The following is a 16131-nucleotide window of genomic DNA, read 5'->3' on the forward strand; positions in this document are numbered from 1 at the left end:
GCAACCATCGTGCCCGTCGCAACCAGTGCCCGAGCCTCAAGACAACTCGGCGGCCATTTTGATGGCAATCCAAACCTTATGCACAGAGATAAGGACAAGGTTGCCCCTCACCACAACGGACGACCCAGCAGAACCGGGCCCGTCGGGAAGCCCTCCAAACAAGCGGAGGAGAGTTCACCCCCCTGCCCTCGCCCGCCTTTCCAGCCCTCGCGGCCCCCTCAGCCTTCGTCTCCTTCCCCTGATCCTAGGGATGACACGGGAACAGATACGGCCACGACGGGGATGGATGACGACAGTGGTGACGACAGGATGGGCCTTCCATCACCACCCCCTCGGGCCTCCCCGCCCGACGAAATTGGCTCCTTCCACGCTATGATTGCCAGGGAATCCGAGCTTTTTCAGCTCTGCCCTAGGAACAGAAGGAAAGTTTCCTCTATCAGTGGCGCGAAGGCCAAGAGAAAGACGGTCCTCGTGGTACCATTGATTGACGATATCTGGGAGGAGGGATTGGCTCTCCTGAAGAACCCGTCCACTACAACTGCCAAGAGGGATCGGTACGAGAAGAAGTACCAGGTCCCCGATTCCGCCCCTTTGTGCCTTGGGGCACAGCCGACCCTGGATTCGGTCGTCTCGGCGGTGGCCAAGAAGGTGGCGGCGGGGGCATCATCCTCAACTTCGACCTCCCCACCTGACGGCGAGGGAAAGAAGCTGGACGCCATGGGACGACGAGTCATCTCGTCTGCGGCGACGACAATTAAGGCGGCCAACGCCCTAGCGATTGTGGCCCGCTACGACAGGGAGCTGTGGTATAAGATCGCTCCCCTACTGGACTTCCTACCGGATGACAAGAGGTCAGAGGCCCTGGAGATCCTAGAGGAAGGTGAGGTGGCGTCGGACCACGCCATAACGATGGCCACGGATATCGCTGATAACGGATTCCGCCAGTTCGGCGGGGATGGCTCAAGGCAACTGATTTCCGCCAGGACGTGCAAACCAGAGTTTTGGACATGCCTTTCGATGGGATCAACCGGTTTGGAAAAACAGTGGATGAGTCACTTCAGGCCATCAAGACCGACACAGAGACGGCTCGGGCCTTGGGAGTTTTGCAGCAACAACGGCCGCCCTTTCGTAACGCCGGAGGCAGACAAGGTGCCTCCAGGGGATCCGGCGGCGGCTCCTCGACGTACCGCCAGGCGGCCCGCTCCTCGTCACAGGAGGCCTACAGAGGACACAGCAAGTCGGGAGGACCTTGGCCGCCTCCAAGCAGGACTGAACCGGCCGTAGCGTCGGGCCCCCACCGGAGCACTCCGGTGGGAGGCCGGCTGGCGAAGTTCGTCAGCGTGTGGGAGTCCATCTCCACTGACCGTTGGGTGCTGTATGGCCTGGCCCTCGGGCATACTTTCGAATTTCAAAGAAAGTGCCCCCACATTCCTCCCATGGCCAGGAAGGAAAATCATGTCCCTCAACTGCTGTTAGAAGTAAGGGCGATGCTCATGAAGGGTGCCATTGTGATCGTCCCGAAGAGGCTCTGGGGCTCCAGAGTATACTCGAGGTACTTCCTTGTCAGAAAGAAGACAGGCGGTTGGCGCCCCATCATGGACCTGCGGCAGCTGAACAAATACATCAAGGCACACAAGTTCAGGATGGTCACCCTCCAGCACGTGCTGGGACCGCTGGAGGAGGGCGACTTTCTATCGTCGCTGGACTTGGAGGATGCTTACTTCCACATCCCCATTCTAAAAGGACACCGAAAGTTTCTCAGATTTGTAGTCCAAGGGTGGCACTACCAATTCAAGGCCCTGCCATTCGGGCTGAAGTCGGCACCCAGGGTGTTTACCAAGTGCCTCGCACCAGCGGCGGCGCGGCTGCACCTGTGGGGGATCCACGTCTACCCCTACCTGGACGATTGGCTCATCCGTGCAAGGACAAGAGAACTCGCCGTCGAACACACGGCGGAGACCGTCCAACTTCTCACGGATCTCGGCTTCTCCATCAACTACTCGAAATCCCACCTGGTCCCGTCGCAGGTCGCACTGTTTCTGGGAGCCAAGCTCGATACAGTGGCGGGATTGGCCTCGCCGTTGGAGGAGAGGACGAAGGCCATCTTGGGCCAAGCGCATGGGCGTGGCCAGGGTGAGATCCATCAAGTCCCTGCTCGGAATGATGTCCTCATGCATCTACCTGGTGCACCTGTGTAGGCTACGGATGCGCCCTCTACAAGAGTTCCTCGACGCCCGTTGGATACAAGCAACGGGCAGCTTCAAAGACAGGATCCCGCTCAATGAGGTTTTCCGCCACCCGTGTGCATCTCGCAACTGGCAAGGACTTTCAGACCCTGGTACATCAGGAGACGGTGACGATGAACGCCTCTCTGGAGGGATGGGGAGCGCACACCGGAGATCTGCACGCGAGAGGCCTTTGGCTCCAGGAGGAGAGGTCACTCCACATCAACATCCCGGAGCAGTGTTCTGGACCCTCAGGTCGTTTGTGGTGAGGATCTTCACCGACAACACCACCACGATGTTCTACATCCGGAAGGAGGGAGGCACCAGATCTCCAGCCCTGTCCACAGAGGCCCAGGATCTGTGGCATTGGGCCGTCGCCCAGGGAATGTTTCTGGTGCCGTTCCATCCAGCAGGAACAAAGAACGTCATCGCCGACTCACTCAGCAGGGAGCTGCGCTTGTGCCACGAGTGAGAGCTGCGTCAGGATCAGGTGGATCGACTTTTCCAACGATGGGGCAAACCCCAGATCGACCTGTTTGCGACGGCGACGAACTCAAAGTGCCAGAGGTTCGCCAGCAGGTTTCCCCAGCCGAGGAGCATGGCCGATGCTTTCTCGTTCCCCTGGGATGGCCTGTTCCTATATGCGTTCCCTCTGTTGCCGTTGCTGCTCCGACTCATTAACCAACTCAAGAGGTCCCGGTGCAGGACGATCCTTGTCGCACCGGCGTGGCCGAGACAGAACTGGTTCCCGGACCTTCTGGACTTGTCAGCGTCCCTCCCAGTCAGACTGTCGACGGATGCAGATCTTCTCTCCAGAGAAGGAGGCGACATCCTCCATCACGACCCGGAGTCTCTGAACTTGCAGGCCTGGCTCCTGCAGCACTAGAGTTTGGAGGATACGATATCCCGGCGGACTGCAAGGAGGAGCTTGCAAAGGCCAGGGCGTACTCTACTCTAAAGTGCTACGGACACAAGTGGAAGAGGTTCTCTGTCTGGTGCCGTGCACAGAAGATTGACCCTCTGCGAATTACGGCCCCTCAAGTGCTGCCGTACCTGCTGTCGCTGGCCTACGCGGGGCTAGCTCACGCTTCCATCAAGATCCATCTTGCAGCAATTTCACGTTACACCAGAACTACGGGACGGTCATCCCTGTGGTCTCATTGTCTGGTGAAGGAATTTATGAAGGGACTGTTCCGATCGTTCCCGCCTGTGAAGGCTCCGACCCTCGGCGTGGGAGCTCAACGTGGTGCTGACCAGGCTCATGGGGCCGTCATTCGAGCCTCTGCATTCGGTAACATTGAAATTTCTGTCATGGAAAACAGCGTTCCTTGGGGCCATCACCTCCGCATGACGAGTGGGAGAGTTTCAGGCCCTATCCTGCAAGCCTCCATACTTGACTTTCCAGAAGATGAGGGTGGTGCTGAGGATGCACCCCACCTTCATGCCGAAGGTGCCGTCGGACTTCCACCTCAACGAGCCCTTGGTGTTGCCAGTTTTCTTCCCGCCCCCTTCGTCGCCCGCCGAGAGGACTTTGCACTCGCTGGATGTAGCTAGAGCGCTGAAGTTCTACGTGGACCGCACGAAGACTTTTCGGAAGACATCACAGCTTTTTGTGTACTTTGGACCTGTGAATCAAGGGAAGGCCCTCTCGAAGGCTTCCATTTCCAGATGGCTCTCCGGCTGCATCATGCACTGTCATCGGTTGTCAAACAGACCGTTGCCTGGCCGTCCGAGAGCCCATTCGACCAGAGCGATCGCTGCTACTACGGCGTTCTTGTCTGGTGTGCCCCTGCTGGACATCTGCAGGGCTGCTACGTGGAGGTCGACGCACACATTCACGAAATTATACTGCGTCGACCAGGATTCCAGGGAGGAGTCCAGGGCCGGCCAAGCAGTGCTGCGCAACCTGTTCACCTGTAGGTGGGCCTGGTGAGGAGGTAAGAGTTGCTTAATGTTGAGTTTATGTAATGCTTAATGTTGAGCCTTGCCACCTCCCGTGGTTGTGCATGTGTATACTGCTATGTATTCTTATATTCATGAGCATGTGAATCCTTGCCAGACCCCATGCTGGAAAAGGAACAAGTTACTTACTTGTAACTGTTGTTCTCCAGCATGGGTCTGGCATGGATTCACATGCGAACCCTCCCTCCTACCCCTCTGCAGCTCTTCACTTGGTCATACTGCCACTTTACGTGCTACCAAATCTGAGGATGGCTGCCAGGGGTGGGGCTTGGGGAGGAGGGCAGTCATTGGCTGGGGGCAGTATGACCCAGAGACCAGTGATTGGTTACTACTAAGAAAGACAGATCAGAAACAAAACTGATACTGATTTTCTTTACCGAGGATTCACAGCCTGACGGGGAATATTCATGAGCATGTGAATCCATGCCAGACCCGTGCTGGAGAAAAACAGTTACAGGTAAGTAACTTGTTCCTTCCTCACCATCTCGTTTCCTCCGCTCATCCTCGGCACTCAGACTGTCCCAGACACTCCTGTGCCTCTTTGCTTTTCGTTCTTTCTCCCTACTTTCCCCGCTCTATTGAAACCCACTGTCCATCACAATCCAATCCTGTCCGAAAGAGGATCCCTTCAAAGCATGGCTTAAACTTTACCTACTGACCAAAGCAGGAGCTCAACCCTCTCCCTCCCATCTGATCCCACCGCTCCCTCCAGTGGCAGGCGATATTGTTATTTTGTGCATTTGTACAGTACTCCTTTCTCCAGCATTGGATCTTTCATGGATTCACATGCTTAGAATATTCCCCGTCGTCAGGCTGGGAATCCCCGGTACATTATATAGACCCTTTCCCGTAGGAAAACTTTTTCGACGCTTATGCGTCCTATCCACCTCGTTTTGTATCATGCGTGCCCGCGCCGTCAGGACGCCATGATATAAATACAGGACCCGCTCCCTCAGATTTCAACCGTCTTTCAAAGTAGTGGGATCCTCGTGGTTACTGCTAGTCGAAATTAGGTTGTATTTTCGCTTCGGCGACGTTACATTCTGGAAAAAATATGTCCGGAAAAGCTTTATTTCGTCCTTGTGCGACATGTGGACTCAAAAAAGTCTATGAAGGTGATGCCCACATGGATTGTATCTACTGTCTCCACCCGCACCACACGGCGGATACATGCGAGATATGCCAGGGTTTCTCCCAAAAAACCCTTAAAGACCGGAAAAGAAGGTTGGTCGACTGGCTTAACGACGGAGCGGGTGCCTATCCGGCATCAGAAGTTGGCTCCACGGCCTCCAGGCGCAAGTCGGAACCTCCCTCGAAGAAGGTGCGGCCTGTCGAAAAACGCCCTGCGGACAAGCATACGGGGAAGCATGCTGGGTCTTCCTCATCACACAAAAAGTCCTCCTCCTCCTCATCCTCTAAGACGGAGAGGCAAGCGGTATCAAAATCCTCCTCAGGGGACCGTCCTAGGTCTTCCGTGAGTCGAGACTCTTCAGCAGGGAAGTCGGCAACGAAATCAGCTACGAAGTCTAAAGGCTCAGTGCCGGCTACTTGCTCGTCGACCCCGGTGTCGCTGACGATGCCTATTACTATTCAGGCAGCAGCGGTGGGGATTCCTTCGTCGACGGTGACTCAATCTATGGCCTGGCAGCCAGAGGTTTGTGTCCCGGCCCCCCCTGAGGTCCTACTGCAGCCAGACACGGCCTTGTCGGCGTCGTCGGTGGAAGGAGAATGTGGCATGGTTATGCAGCCGTCGGACTTGGGCTTACGGCCTTCCAATACGTCGACGACGAGTGCGAGTGGGGGTGTGGTCCCTCTATCCTCAACGTTGCTGACCCCCCAGACGGTTTTGTCTCTGGATGTGCTTAATACACTTCAGAAGCTCCTGCAGCGTCTGGATACGCAGATCCCTCAGCCTGGCACTTCATCGTTGATATTTTCTGCACCTTCCGTCGACGAACAAGCTCAAGCAGCTCGCTCGACGACCAAAAGCCCGTCGGCCTCCCAGGTGGCGAAGGATCGTCCTCGAGCGCAGGAGGAGGGTGAGCTATCGGAGTCCGATTCTATACGAGGTGACTCAGGGTCGGACATTTCCCTGTCACCGTCGAGAGACCCAACATGGAATTCGGATGTAGAGGTAGAGTCTACGAGGAGCCAGGCACAACCATCTCCTCCGGATGATGTGGGAGCCTTCCATGCAATGATGGGAAAAGCGTGTTCCGAGTTCGGCTTAATTCCTGAGGAGCAAAAGAAAGACTGTTTTCTTTTTGATCACATGGGTCAAAGGAGGAAATCGGTATTTGCCATCCCAATCCTGGACCACGTGTGGCAAGAAGGCCTCAAGACGATGCGTCATCCGTTCTCGGAACCGGCTATTAAGGGGCGTATTGAGAAAAAGTTTAAAGCTCCGGAGTCCACTCCAAAATGTCTAACATCACAGCCTCTGTCAGACTCTGTGGTATCGGCGGCAGCGCCTAGGAAGGCCAGAGTACAGCAAAAAGGTTCAACCCCACCAGAAAGCGAGGCCAGGAGGCAGGACGCCTTTGGAAAAAAGGTGCTCTCAGTCGGCGCCACGACGGTAAGAGCAGCCAACTCCTTGGCGATTGTATCACGAAACGATAGGGAGATGTGGCATAAACTAGCCCCTATCCTAGAACATCTGCCGGAAGAACATCGAAAAGCAGCCATGTTGCTAGTACGAGATGGTGAGGAGGCCTCGAACCACGCAATTAATATTGCGGTGGACCTAGCAGAGTCTGGTTTCAAACAAATCAATCATGGCGTAGTACTACGTCGACAAGCGTGGCTCAAATGTACTACTTTCAGACCTGAAGTCCAATACAAGAGGCAGAGATTATCAAGCCTCCAGACGACGCGGCTCGGGTCCCTCGTCGACGAAGGACAAGCAAACCAGCAACCAATGACGGCCTTCGGAACGTCCTGGGGGGTCGAGTCTCTCATATCGACCAATGGAAATGCATCACCACAGATCGATGGGTTCTGGACACGATTCGCATGGGTCATGCGCTGCAATTCAAAAACAAGCCTCCAAGTCTTCCGCCAGTGTTTTCGGCCCAGCCCCACCTTCGAGTTCTAAGACAAGAGGTGGCGCTTATGCTGCAAAAAGGAGCGGTAGAACGGGTTCCTGTGGCACAGGAAGGACAAGGGGTTTATTCCCGGTTCTGCGTTGTCAAGAAGCCAAATGGAAAATGGAGGCCCATTCTCGACCTGAGGGTACACAACAAATGGCTAAAGAGCTCAAAATTCAAAATGCTAAAGCTCCAGGAGGTTATCAGGTCAGTGCAACCCATGGATTATCTGTCGTCGCTAGACCTTCAGGACGCATATTTTCATATCCCAATACGTCCACGACACAGGAGATATTTAAGGTTCGTCGTCGGGCGAAAGCATTTTCAGTTCAAGGTCCTCCCGTTCGGTCTCAAGTCCTCCCCCAGGACGTTCACCAAGTGTTTGGCCCCTATAGCGGCCCATTTAAGGAAGGACGGTCACCATGTCTATCCCTATCTAGACGACTGGCTGGTCAGAGGTTCGTCCATGGAACAAACACAAAACAGTCTGGGGGCCACGATGTCCCTCTTACAGGAACTGGGCTTCGCGATAAACTTCAGCAAGTCCTCTGTAGAGCCTTCGAGGACCTTGGTCTTTCTAGGAGCGGAGTTTCATACGCACACAAGCCTTGTAAGACCATCCAGCGAAAGAATACAGAAGCTACAAAGCAAGGCGTCGGAATGGAGATGCGGTACCAGGGTGTCGGTGCGCAAATACATGTCCCTGCTAGGGACCATGTCATCCTGCATTCCGTTGATAAACAACTGCCGTCTGTTTATGAGGCCTTGCCAGGAATTTCTAGTGGACCGTTGGGCGCAGAGCCAAGGTCGCTGGTCCGACAGACTGGTCATCGACGAACAACTGGTACAAGCACTCTGTTGGTGGAGAGTTTCTACTCATTTAACAAAAGGAATGCCTCTGGTGGAACCGGAGTTCCAGAAGACGGTGGTGACGGATGCATCGCTGAGCGGATGGGGAGCTCATCTGGATACGTTACAGGTACAAGGCCGGTGGTCGTTACAAGAGTCCTCCCTGCATATCAACCTGCTAGAACTGAGAGCAGTGCGGTGGGCTCTGAAATCTTTTCTTCCTCAATTGAGAAACTCTGTGGTGCGTGTCATGACGGACAACACGACTACAATGTTTTACCTAAGGAAACAAGGAGGAACACGTTCCAGGTCCCTGTCGATGGAGGCACAGAAAATCTGGCATTGGGCCCTGCAACACAATATGCTAATCTTGGCGTTCCACCTGCCAGGTGTGAGAAATGTGGAGGCCGATGCCCTCAGCAGGGAAATGAACGAAGTTCACGAATGGGTGCTGAACGACCAGCAACTACAACATGTATTCAAGAAGTGGGGACATCCTTCCATCGATCTGTTCGCGACGAAGGACAACAGGAAATGCCCGCAGTATGCAAGCAGATGGCCTCAGCAGGGCTCACTGGGGGATGCGTTCTCCTTCCCATGGACGAACAAATTCCTCTACGCATTCCCTCCATTTCCTCTTATCCGGAGGACGTTGCAATGGATCCTCAAGTACCCATGTCGGGTGATTCTGGTGGCCCCGTATTGGGCCAGACAGGTGTGGTTTTCAGACCTGCTGCACATAGCGGCGGCGGAGCCAATAAGGTTCAGGAAGATCCCCAACCTTCTGTCTCGACAGGAGGGTATCGTTTGGCATCACGACCCGGACAGCCTCAAGTTGACGGCCTGGCTCCTGACTTCGCTGAATTTGGTCAGCTAACGATTCCGGAGGAGTGTCGTCGTATTCTGCAAGCGGCAAGAGCACCTTCCACAAACACTTCATACTCGTACAAATGGAGGAGTTTCTGTCAGTGGTGTGTGGATCAACCAGGTTTGGTTCCGCAGTCGATTACGCCGGAACAGCTCCTTCCATACTTGCTGTTCTTAGCTCAAAAGGGCTTATCGGTGTCGTCGATAAAAGTACACCTGGCCGCCATCTCCAGGTTTACACGTCAACGACATTCCGCACCATTATTCAGCGACCGCCTGATTAAGCACTTCCTTAAAGGTTTGTTTAGGAGTTTCCCTCCCGAGAAGAGATTTCCTCCGGTGTGGAGCCTCAATCTGGTGTTAGCGTCTCTTATGAAACCTCCTTTTGAACCAATGTCATCATCATCTCTAAAGTTTTTGTCGTGGAAATTGGCCTTCCTGGTGGCCATCACTTCAGCCCGACGTATTTCGGAAATCCAAGCTCTAATGGTAGACCCACCATACTTAAGATTTTTCAAGAACAAGGTGGTCCTTGCCACTAACCCACAGTTCATACCGAAAGCTCCTTCAGTGTTCCATAAACATTCCTCTATTGTCTTACCTACGTTTTTTCCTGAGCCATGCTTGGGAGCGGAGCGCACGTTACACACATTAGACGTGAAAAGGGCTCTCAAGTTTTATCTTCATCGCACGCAACCTTTCAGGAAAACGAGGCAATTGTTCGTGGCCTATGGTTTGGGTGCTAAAGGCAAAGCCATTTCAAAGCAAGGACTGTCAAGATGGGTATCGTCTACCATTTCGTACTGCCATTCCAAGGCTGGGAAGCCTCTTCTGCGACGCCCAAGAGCTCATTCAACTAGAGCGGCGGCATCGTCGACGGCGCTGTGGTCTGGAGTCCCTCTGGGGGACATCTGCAGGGCGGCTACACACACTTTTACCCGCCATTACTCCCTGTCACAACAACATGCCGAAGATACTCGGATGGGACAGGCGGTGCTTCGACACCTATTCCAATAAGGTACGCCCCGGTTGAGGGGTTAGATCTTGTTGCAATTATGATTGAATATTGTTCGTTTTCTATGTTAACAATTGCTGATGGGTACACGACCATAGGGAACGGGCATTGTGAGGAAAGTATGTGAGTTTGCATGCAGGCCTCCTCTTTTCGGGATGGTACTGCTATGTAATCTATTCTAAGCATCTGAATCCATGAAAGATCCAATGCTGGAGAAGGGAATAGTTTCTTACCTGTAACTCCATTTCTCCAGCATTGGTATCTTTCATGGATTCACATGCGCCCGCCTGCCTCCCCTGGGCATGCAAACTGGTTCCCCCACTACTTTGGGGGCCGAAATCTGAGGGAGCGCGGGGGCGGGTCCTGTATTTATATCATGGCGTCCTGACGGCGCGGGCACGCATGATACAAAACGAGGTGGATAGGACGCATAAGCGTCGAAAAAGTTTTCCTACGGGAAAGGGTCTATATAATGTACCGGGGATTCCCAGCCTGACGACGGGGAATATTCTAAGCATGTGAATCCATGAAAGATACCAATGCTGGAGAAATGGAGTTACAGGTAAGAAACTATTCCCTTATTTTGCAGCATTTGGCCTCCAAGTGAATGCGACCTTAGTAAGTCACTTTCTTAATTCTTTCACTTTGCTGTGCCCCACTTTTTTTACGTCCTCATAGAAGGTCTCATCACTTGTAATGGTCTTTGTCCTGTTGCACAGGCACTCTTCCAGGGAATGCCTCTGCCATTTGTTAATGTGTTACTGTAAATAATTTGTGTTAGAAATTGACATCCCTGTTCTTCAAATAAATAGGAACACAAATTTGGATAGCCACCCTGCTTGCTTTACTGGTAAAATAATGTTAGCTAAAACGCATACTTTTAATTTTTTAATAGTGGCTTAAAGCTTGGTCTTTGCCTGTGACCTTCTATAACACAAGACCCCTTTTCGATTGTGTTAAAACCTCCTTTTGTTCCAATGGTGGAATTGCATAGTTTGTCTTTCTTAAAACATTATTCCTCCTATTTCCTCTACTAAGGGCATATCTGTTATAAAAGAAAGCCACAGAAGAGGCCAACACTACCCACAATTCCCTTTGCTTCTGCTCTCCCAGGGCATATGTACACCAAATTGAAAAATGAGTAACATGAGAGCAGGCATTCCTCTCCTTGTCCCCCAAATGCCTATTGCAAGAGCGATTTCAAATGCCTACCCACCTGTATGTGCATTTGCTGGCCCAATGTTCAGTTTGGATACAAAGTCTTCTTTTGATGACAGTGTCTATAGGCTTGTTAAAGCTCCTAACATTCTCTGGTATGTCTGCAAAACTGATATGACATCTACATTAACTAAGCCTTGTGTAGATCTGGTGTCATTTAGCATGGTATCCTAACAATTTGTCCAGTGAAACGCTCAACTCCTCATTGATTTTTCACCTCTGGACCTTTCTTCTACATTTCCTCGTGTCTACCTGAAATCTGCCCTAGTCATCTTGCACATTTGTTCACTTATCTGTGCTGCTAAATGAGTGTCAAAATATGTGTGTGCCCCTTGAAAATGACTGCAACCCTCTCTGCTTGATGGCTGTGATTCGACCTACTGTGAAGGCATCATGAAGCAAGACACAGACAACAGATTAAAAGTTCAAACAGAAATGATGTATTAACTCAAATGTCAGGATGGTTGAAGGCCTAACTTGCCCAATACTACGATGGGATTTCCCTACCTAAAAAAAAAGAAGGAAAGTCTGAGTCAGAAAGTTCAACTTCAGTCTGTGTCCAAAACCTATAATTGTCCTCATGACTAAATATAAACAATGTGTAGGGATGTCAATAACAAACCAAACAGTATTCCAAATAAGGTTCTGAGCTTCCAGCTCCTGGCTTTTTTTTTTCAGCTCCAGTTCCACACATTCTTGGGGTTCCCTTCCCCAAATTCAAGACAATACAGTTCCAAAAAGGGTCTTGGGGTTCCTGTCCTGAAGACAGCACCAAAGTTCATAAATTCTCAGGTTTCCCTTCCCCAACACTTCGGCTTGCCAACTTGTACTTGGTCTCAGTTTCTCAATATTAAAAAACGGTTCCAAATCAACTTTATACTTATTCTAGTTTCTTAACAGTTCATTCAGATTGTGTCACTACAGCAACCTAGTTGGCTTTCACAAACAGGGTTTCCCCAGTCTAGTTGCAGTTGTCGGACCACACGGTCCACCCATTACAGGTCATGCAACCAGGGACCCTAGCCTCTCTAGCCCACGCAGGTTCTTCTGAATCTGTTTGATAGTTCACACTCAATTGGCTTTCCCTTGCCAGTTTCTCGACTTTGCCACAATGTGTTTTCACATACAGTTCCCTTATTCTGTTTAGTCCTATAGCGATGAGATGTATAGTCCACTTGTTATAGGTTAGAGCCATTAGGGCTTTATCATCACTGTGGGTGCCGACACGTGTTTCGAACACTCAAGGGTCTTTATCAAGGTAAAATTAAATTAATATGTTCCTGTGAATTGGGTTGTTGTGGCGTATAGCCAATGATGAATATATGCAATGAGTAGTGCTTCTGGAAGGCTTAGTGCCGAAGTGTCCAGCTTGTCTTTAGTCGGTTGCTCATTCCCAATAGGACTAAACAGAATATAGGAATCCTTCCTAGAAGTAAAACATGTGTAAAGCGCCAATATTGTAGGAATCTAAAACACACATACTTTTATATATTGGTGTGTTCGTTTTTTTTTATCCTGCCCTCATTCCTTCCCAGTCTGGTTGGGCTGTGCCTGCTCAACTGACTAGCTCTGGAAAGCACTCCTAAAAGATTTGTTTAAGGCTTTTCAAATGTGCCCTTGCACAAAGTGCCTCCTTCTAGAAATAGAGATTCGCCATCCGCTGCGCCTTGCTCCTTTTTTGTGTACTCCTTGCTCTCTGTGCATTGTCCCCTTTGCTCTGGAAAACATTTCCCTGCATTTGAACCACTCTTGAGTGTGTGTGTGTGGTGGGCATCTGAAGTTTCCATTCAATGAGGATGTGTGGTTTTAACTGTGGCACAGGTTTCTCCAAGGCAAGACTCCAGCTGGTTCCAGAAAGAGGTATTGCATATTGCAGTTTGCATGCTGTTGGTGATGGGTAGGGAGAGGTTCTTAAATAACTAGTGCCTTTCGTGCATGTCTGAAAATCATCAACCATTTTCTGGGGCCTTGAAATTTCAAATTAATGTCACTTGTTTGGCACTTCATGCTGGGAAATCTCACAGTTCCCTGACCAGAGACCCATGGTATCGGCCAACCTGATAAAGACTAATAAAGTCCTGAAGGTAACTCAGAAGGGTGCGCTAACTTAAGAAACAAGCCTTTCAGGCACTGGGTGTACTGGTGCTGAACAGGCAACTTAGTGTCCTGAATCCCTCGCTAACTGTATTCTGCCCTAGCTAGACCATCATATTCTGGCAGAGTTTTTACTTGGCTGTTGATTTGAGGTGACATGCCTGATGAGGCACACAGCCAGGACAAAGTTATGGACCTAATCTTTGATAGCAAGGCCCTTTTTGCACCTTCAACAGTCGGAGCCTTACAGAAAATGAAGATTGGGGTAGTAGCTGCGCAGTTGCTCTCCTCCAGATCTACATTGTCCTTTCAAAGATTTTCTACCAAACTTCACGCTTTAAATTGCTTTAAGGTCAAGCAGATGGCTAAGCCAATATTGGGAAGCAGACTTTTGCAGAAGCGCATGTTTCACCATAGAGCAATACCTGCAACTCATTTTGCCCAGTATTTCTCTAAAAAATGTTGATTGACTTGTAGAAGGGTGTGCCTGCCCCTCTTTTCACAAAGGAGCATTCATCCACAATAAATTGAAAAGTTGCGTCACATTGCCAACTCCAATAACTCTGGACCCTTGGGTTCTTGAGATAATCAGTGAAGGTTTTTCCCCTGATCTACCCCCAGTCCTACAATCTCTCCTACCTCCTCACCCATATCCCCCCTCAAATGCAGTTATTTTCCTGGACCTCTTCGGGGATCCAAAGATTTGTTCAACTCGGCACAAATTAGCTGGTGCTGGAACATCAATGGGGACATGGAATATACTCCTGATCATTTCCAGTCCTAAAAGGAATGGGTGGGCCCAGACCTATTCTGGACCTTTGCTATCTTACTCCATTTTGTTCGATTGGAACCCTTCCACTTGTTAACACATGGTTAACATATCCAGTAGCTCAGCTGCTGTGCCTCCAGACTCCTTAGATGCTTCCTCCAAAAGAAAGCCTCTTTGATCAAAACGCTATGTGCAACCTTTTCACCCTGGTCAGCATACACGGCAACCCATTGTCTGTTTACTCTACTTGTCAAGCGGGTTGAAAAGGACAAAGAGCAGGATGAAAGACAATGTGAAAAATAAGTCTGCGCTCCTTCCTTCACAACAGCCACCCTTCCTTCCCTGCAAGCCATATGCCAGACTCCAACCTTTAATTATATGGGGAAAACTTATGAAACCGGTGTGGTGTTGCTCTATTTATAGGGCTGGGGCTTGTTTGTGGGAGGTGGGCCTCCGTTTTATAAGTCGTAAGGAGAAAGCAAATGCTTTAATTATGTTGTCTAGGTCTGTCTGGTGGTATAGGCATATCCCAACCAGGTTAAGACAGGGGCCTTTGACTAGGAATTAAAATCGGCATGAAAATAATTTCTCCTTATTTGCATATTTTTTTCTTATTTTGCAAAATAGGTAAAATGTGAACAGTACTGGCCATTACATGAAGAGGAAGTTATGCATTTTCGAGAAACAGGACTTAGCGTGAAACTATTATCTGAAGAAATCAAATCCTATTATACTGTTCGGCGACTCCAGATACACAATATCAATGTAAGCAAACATTTTTAGCAAATTGTAACTGTACTGATCTTATTGGAGTAATACACATTGATATATTTTCTCCATGGATTCAATCTTTAAATTGTTACAAATGGTTATTTACTTGCAGCCCACAATTAAAAAATGGGTTAGTTCTTCTGTTTCATGTACTGTCAGTCCTAGGATTTAAAAAAACTCATGGATGAACACAAATTCCCTTTATCCATATGGTGTGAATGTGACAAACTAGCAAGTAGCATGTATACTTTTTTGGCCATCATTTGAGTCATAGGAGCAGGTAAGTACAACTGCAGTAACAGATAATGTTCCACAAGTGTATAGACTCTAGTTTCTCAGAGCATATTTATCTTTCCAAATCACATTACTTCCATTCCTTTATTGCTTTGAGTAAAGGTGTAAGGGATCAAGAGTAAGACTCTGACATAGTGGCATGTTTGTTGTTTGCTATAGACCTTTATTTCTCAAACCAATAAGAGGGTTGGGGGAGATCCTATCCATCCCTAAACTAAGAGGGGTTTCCCTGCCTCAACAAAACTAGGGAACGTCTGTGTTAGGATGTTAAGTGCGTCCTCCATCCTGTGTCCAAAAACCCTAATCTCTCCCTTACACTCTACACTTAATATAATGTGCACAGGGGAATTTCTATAGACTGTGCATTTGTAGCCTTCTTTTAGAGTTCGCCATTCACCTATGTTCCTTCTGGTGGTTTTAACAAGTCACTTTATCACAGTTCCAGTGTTATTCTCAAGGTTTTACTTCACAATTGCAAGGGGATTACCCTTCCCTTGAACGTTCACGCAATCCCTCTTAATTGTTCCAGTTCTTCACAATCAGTATCTTCCACTTCATTTCTGATGGTATCACTCTACCGTTCTCCACTGATTGCCCCTTTTGATGTCCCTGGTGTACTCTCCTGCCAGAGTATTTACTCCTTTCTCACTGAACCAAAATTCTTCCCCTTTATGCATTGATTTGACACTTGCCAACTTCAGGTTTGCTTCCCTTCCCACTCCTGGGTTACTACCCTGCCAGGATGTCACACTATTTCACAACTACTTTCTTTGTCATCCAAGAAACAATCTTTTCTAAATATTGGGTCACTGACCCTTTCTCATTAGTTTGTTTCTTCTTTCACTTCTTCCTTCGGATATGGGTCCTCAACCCTTTTCCAGCACTGTTCGCACTTAAGCAAATTCCTGTTTCAACGTTGGCTCACCGACCCTTTTCTAGTATTGTTTGCATCTGCATCAACTTCTTCAATGGTGTTTAACA

General features: G+C 49.7%; 1 protein-coding gene across 1 annotated transcript in view; it reads left to right on the plus strand.

Annotated features, from left to right (window-relative positions):
• The window catches only part of PTPN2 (protein tyrosine phosphatase non-receptor type 2), a 1450306-nt gene that overhangs the window by 753506 nt on the left and 680669 nt on the right, over nucleotides 1-16131 (plus strand). Inside the window, exon 5 of the mRNA XM_069620828.1 lies at nucleotides 14713-14850. Within this exon, the coding sequence (XP_069476929.1) occupies nucleotides 14713-14850 (138 nt within the window). The remainder of the gene's footprint in view (nucleotides 1-14712; nucleotides 14851-16131) is intronic.

This window comes from Ambystoma mexicanum, chromosome 5q (genome assembly GCF_040938575.1).
Source record: "Ambystoma mexicanum isolate Mex_15411 chromosome 5q, UKY_AmexF1_1, whole genome shotgun sequence".
NCBI classification, from domain to species: Eukaryota; Metazoa; Chordata; class Amphibia; order Caudata; family Ambystomatidae; genus Ambystoma; species Ambystoma mexicanum.